Here is a 6,000-nt window from a genome sequence, read left to right as displayed (position 1 = left end):
TGGCAGGGGCGGGGAGGTGGGGAGGAACAGAGAGAGAATCTCAAGCAGGCTCCGCACTGTCAGAGCAGAGCCTGGCATGGGGCTCAAACTCACAACTCGTGAGATCATGACCTGAGCTGAAGTCGGACATTTAACCCACTGAGCCACCCAGGTGCCCCACTGAAGGGTTTTTAAAGTGGTGGCTTAGCATAATTAGTTCGGGAGTTTTAAAAGCTGCAGTATCTTATAGGGAGAATGAATGTAAAAAGTAATCGATCCAAAGGTCTCAATGTCATCAAATTCTTACTGAGCACAGCCACAATAGACTCTCTGGACCGCCATGCCTCCACCTGTTTTGCTGACCACATATAAACAGACGGTGCTGGCGCCCACGCTAGCAGGCGGGGACCAACACAGAGCACAATGTATTAGAAACAGGACAGAATTAATACAGCAGATCGCTCATTAGCCAAGTTAACAAATGCTCATTGAATTATGCCCAAAATGATTATGCCCCAAAGGGAGGGATTAAATAGCTTATGTGTTAGAGTGAGGGTGGGAAAACACTACATTTAGGAAATCAGACTCCTTGGCCTGTTTTAATTTGGGCATGTGCTAGTTGTTAATACCTTCAAGGAATAACAAGGAAACTAATAAATTAATAGTGGGGGGCTCCCAATTAAAAAACAATAACAATATCAAGGAATAAAGGAGCCAAACTTCCAGGGATTGCAGGACTTAAGGCAAGTATGCTTTTTAAACATGATTCAGCGTGTGTCCGTGCAGATGCACTCATTCACGTATCACTCTTGGTAAAGGCTCAACTTTTTTGTGTGGTGCCGATTCCCTATAGATCTGACCGGTTTCTTTGAGAGAGAGAGAGAGAGAGAGAGAGCCCCGTCCAGCTCAGCTGTACTCAATCTGAGTTGCTCTCCTTCCCACAAACCCTCACTTCAAAGCAAGGAACATAATGTACAATTTTTTAATGGCTCTAGACCCAGGCACTCAGGCTCTCTGCTCTGCGCCTTACCTCAGTGTAAACACCTAATCAGGATTGCCTGCGCTTCCTCAATAGCAGCCAAATGCAATTCGAGAACCACAAGCCTTTGAAGTCCTCCCTGCAAAGGCCGGGCTTCTAGTCCCGGATAATGACAAGCCGTGATTGCTGTCTTTGTTGTATCTTTTCAGTGGAGAAGCAATTATAGGCCCCAATTTAACAGAATAGACATTACGCAGCTTATGATGCTCAAAATGCAATTTCATTTGATCATTTTCTCGATTTGATTGGTATTAATAGAATGGTTCACAAAAAAAAAAAAAAAATAGCTGGCAGAGGTTGTGTCCCACTCCACTTTCAAAGAGATAATGTAGAAGTATGCTTTACTTGTCCAGAGACTGTCGGTGGGGACTCAGACGCTGAGTTCCACCAACAGGACATGGGGATGGAAATAGCGCAAGGCCTTAGGGCTCTGGGGAAGGAAGCAGAGGGCGAAGCGTTTTTAATTTGTAAACTGTTTACCAGCGGCTGTGTAAGGGATCCCATTGCTGGCAGTCAAAGGATCAATATCACCAGGAAAAAACTGAGTTAACGGAGCCAAGTCCCCTTCACGGAAGCCAGGGAATCAAACAATCCTGGTGGTGGATCTAGGAAATCAACCCCACTTTTTTTTTCCTCCCAAGCTCCAGATAACATTTCTGTCCAAGATACTGCTTCTTTGAGGTTTGAAAAAGGATTATTTCCTCGCTTGCTTAGACTTTTATTTTGTTTTTAATGTTTATTTATTTTTGAAGGAGAGAGAGACAGGGTGTGAGCAGGGGAGGGGCAGAGAGAGAGGGAGACACAGAATCCGAAATGGGCTTCAGGCTCCGAGCTGTCAGCACAGAGACTGATGCGGGGCCCAAACTTGTAAACTGTGAGATCACAACCTGAGCCAAAATCAGGAGTTGGATGCTTTACCGCCTTAGCCACAAAGGCGCCCCTGAGGAATATTTATCTTTACTGTCAGGTGCTGATTTACTAACAACTATTTCCCCCTCTTTCCTGCATTCACACATATGTACTATATGTGAAGTACGGAGCAGCAGGAGAATGGGAACATATGAACACACATGAGAGACTCCAAACCCCATGCTTCTTCCAGCGTTATGCAACTCACTGCTTCTCACACCACGCAGCCCACCAGGGACAATTTAATCAAACAAGCATAAACTCCAAAATCTAAATGTGAAAATTAGGTACATCAGTCTTGAAAGGGCAAGCTTGACATTGAGAAGCCATGAAGCACCGTGGCCAGAGGAACCCACCCTGGGTCACCTGTCCCAGGAAGAATGGCAAAGAAATCTTGCCATGGCACCTGGGAATGAGAGGAGGCTTAGCAGATGCATTGAAGTCAGCTTCTAATATCTGGAGCTATTGTCTGAAAGACAGATTGACTTCTCCCATTATTTCAGAGGGCAGAAGGCTAGAAATTACAGGAGGATGTATTTCTGCTCTCATAGGAAGAACTTTTATAGCATTTGGGTGGCTCAGTGATGTGACAGTATATTCATCATCCCTGAAACAGAGATTAAGAGAGCTAATATTTTACTCCACAGATGGGTGACAGGACCAGGTCTCCTACAGGGGAAAAAAAGGAAATAATCTGAAGCCACTTTATAGCTTCTCCCCTCCTTAGTCTGTAGACGATCTTTAAACCTATAGTGACACAAATGGGAAACACCTACCAGTAGAAGGGGCACGTGTTTATTTATTTTGAGAGAGAGAGAGAGGGAGGGAGAACGCATGAAGACACATGAGCAGGAGAGAAGAAAGGCGGGGGCTGGGGGGAGAGATAGAGAATATCAAGCAGGCTCCACACTCAGTATGGAGCCCGACACAGGGATCGATCCCAAAACTCTGGGATCACAGCCTAAACTGAAATCAAGGGTTGGATGCTCAACCGACTGAGCCACTCAGGTGTTCCAAAGAGGGTATTTCTAATAAGTGAGTTACTTTAGCAAAATTATTAAAAATGAGACTCTGGAGCTAGGCCGCCTGGCTCCTTACTTACCAGCTGTTGATTCTGGGCGGTTAGTTAACCTTTCTGAGAGATAATAATCAGATCATCTGTTAATAATAGTCACATACCTGATAAGCTGTAATATATTATAACTGATAGAATATATGCTGAGTGCTTAGGACAGCTACTAGCAGACCATGAACAGCTGATGCATATTGTTATTTCTATTGCTGTTATCATTCTCTTCAAGGACAACATTATCTCACTACGTTATTATTTCATTTGATGTGCTCAACATTTGTTGCCACATTCAGTTCAGGTAATGGTTTGAAAATTGGGTCCCTGAAGTAGATATTGAACATTTAAAGTAGGGGGCATCTGGGTGACTCAGTCGGTCAAGTGCCCAACTCTTGATCTCAGCTTGGGTCATGATCTCACAGTTTGGGAGTTCGAGCCCCACATCGGGCTCTGTGCTGACAGGGCAGAGCTTGCTTGGGATTCTCTCTCCCTTCTCTCTCTGTCCCTACTCCATTCTTGCTTGCTTGCTCTCAAGAAATAAATAACTTTAAAAATTTTTTAATAAAAAAATAAATAGTAGTTTGACCTCAAAGTGCCAATTCTCACATCGTGCCTACAGGAGGAAACATTATTCCCATTTTCCTTAGGATCAATCCAAGTCCCTGAAGACCAAGATAGACCCCTGAACGGAAAAGAAAATGAAGCCCTTCATGGAGGAGGGCACTTGTTGGGATGAGTGTTACCCAGTGGGATAACTGGGTGTTATATGGAAACCAACTTGACAATAAACTATGAATGGGAATAGAGAGAGAGAGAGAGAGAGAGAAACAGAAAGAAAGACAGAAAGACAGAAAGAAAAAAACGAAGCCCTTCAGGATTTCTTTCTAGAGTTCACAGATGAGCTTCGTGGCTCTAAGACTAAAGTGAAACCTGTTAACGTGCTCTCTCTGTTTTACCCTCTTAGATATCCTACCCCATCAGTGCAACCAATAAGACGTCCATTCAGAATGCCAAAGAGATTGAAGACACTGCCATCAATCCTGAAGACAAATGGCATCAAAGAGTCCAACAGTTAAAGGTTATTCACTAGACTCAACTTTAAATGGATTTCAAGGGTTACTGCTAAATATCAGTAATGTTCATGGCTGACTTAGTACTTACAGGTTTATTCTTTGTTTTAATGTTTATTTTTGAAAGAGAGAGAGCATGAGCAGGGGAGGGGCAGAGAGAGAGGGAGACACAGGATCCAAAGCAGGCTCCAGGCTCTGAGCTGTCACAGCACAGAGCCCAACACAGGGCTCGCACTCATCAACCTTGAGATCATGGCCTAAGCTGAAGTTGGATGCTTAACCAACTGAGCTACCCAGGCACCTGAGGTTTAAAACTTACAGGTTTATTCTTATGCCTGAGAATAGTTGCCCACCATGGGTAAGACTGGTTTGTGCCCAGTGGGCCATTGTTTGCTCAGCCTGCCAACTCTACCCATTCTTTAAAAGATTCTGTTTCCTAGAAGAAAATCATCACATCACTCTTTAAACATTCAGAGTGAAAACCGCACACAGAAGAAAGGCATGGAGAAAATGCACAGAAGTAAAACTCGTAGTTCAAGATATCATCCCAATCTGCACTGCTCGAAGCTGGCCGTTACAGTGTCCTTAGCTGACAGGGAACACTATCCCTAAAAATGGGCGGGAATCCCCAGAGCCTCATTTGCAGGATGTGAAAGCCTACTAACCAGTAATTTAGGGAGGACTTTTGTGAAACTGTCCCCACGGACCATTTTTCTAGAAGAACAAGGCAAAGCGCTCCCAGTCAATGTCTTCTTGAACCAGTGAGTGAAGCTCTGTGGAACAGTCACTCTCACACCAGGTTTCATCCCTGCTGCAGGAGAGATGAGCCCTGGGAAACCACCCCACCAAGAAAGCCTGCTGACACCATCAGTTACAACTGTGTACATGGGGAAAAGTAATAATAAAGTTCATCTCGGTTCCAGAGAATTCAGAAAAGAGCGACCGCCTAAATCATCTTTTATCCTTCACAGTGGCTTCGAGGTCACTCTCAGACTTGGAAGGAAGGAAGGAAGGAAAGAAAAGGGAGAAAGAGAGGGAAAGAGAGAAAAGAAAGGAAGAAAAGAAAGAAAGAAATAGAAACAGTGGTTCACCCAGAGCTTCCTGAAAGCTGATGCCAGCCACACCAGGTTGAGAGAATGGTACTGAACTGTCCCTTGGCAGTGGGATATAGTAGAGGACAGGGTCTACACCAGACCCGATAGAGAGCCTGGGGAGCTTGGCCAACTGGATGGAGAGGACAAGGGAAACACCTTAAGGCTTGTCATGTGTTACAGATAATAGACTGGGTCAGAAGACATGGATTTCTGGGCCTTCGCCAGTCATTGACTCAATGCATAACTTTGGGCAAATCTCAACCTTCCCCCAAGCCTTAAGTTTCTTTTTTTTTTTTAAGTTTATTTATTTATTTTTGAAAGAGCAGGGGAGGGGCAGAGAGAGGGAGACTGAGCGAGAATCCCAGGCAGGCTCCACATGGTCAGAGCAGAGCCCTACATGGGGCTTGAACCCACAAACCATGAGATTATGACCTGAGCCAAAATCAGACATTTAGTGGACTGAGCCACCCAGGGACTCCAAGTTTCTTCCTTATTAAATGAAGGGGTGCCCCAAATGAACTACAAGGTGCAGCCCAGCTGCAAAATGCTATGACTATATGACATTTTTCTCTAGTTACTTAAATTATTCTAGAAAACATATTTGAAGCATGTGAGGTTCCTGCAACCTAGAGTTTTCATAATTATCACCACAGAAAATTATGAGAATCTCAGCCAAAGATAAAGTAAAATCACAGCACCTGATTCATAATATGGCCCTTGACAGGGGTGGTAAAAATTTTTATATGGAAGAAAAGCCAAAAGAATGCTCTTTATTCTTTGTATGTAATAGAACTCATGTGGGGTTTTTTTGATGTTCATTTTTAAGTGAGAGAGTGGGGG

The 6,000-nt window shown here is 44.0% G+C and overlaps 1 protein-coding gene across 4 annotated transcripts in view; it reads left to right on the top strand.

Moving 5' to 3' along the window:
- Positions 1-6,000, top strand: part of JHY (junctional cadherin complex regulator) — a 60,891-nt gene that overhangs the window by 31,526 nt on the left and 23,365 nt on the right. For all 4 annotated transcript variants that reach the window (XR_013334847.1, XR_013334846.1, XM_077763055.1 and 1 more), the window contains exon 4: positions 3,961-4,074. Coding sequence is in view for 2 of the 4 variants with exons in the window: in XM_077763055.1 (XP_077619181.1) it covers positions 3,961-4,074 (114 nt within the window). In the remaining 2 variants the exon portion in view is untranslated. The remainder of the gene's footprint in view (positions 1-3,960; positions 4,075-6,000) is intronic.

Source organism: Crocuta crocuta, unplaced genomic scaffold (genome assembly GCF_008692635.1).
Source record: "Crocuta crocuta isolate KB4526 unplaced genomic scaffold, BGI_CrCroc_1.0 scaffold316, whole genome shotgun sequence".
In the NCBI taxonomy this organism is placed as follows: Eukaryota; Metazoa; Chordata; class Mammalia; order Carnivora; family Hyaenidae; genus Crocuta; species Crocuta crocuta.
The sequence above is the reverse complement of the archived record's forward strand: the minus strand, read 5'-3'. Positions and strand labels throughout refer to the sequence as shown.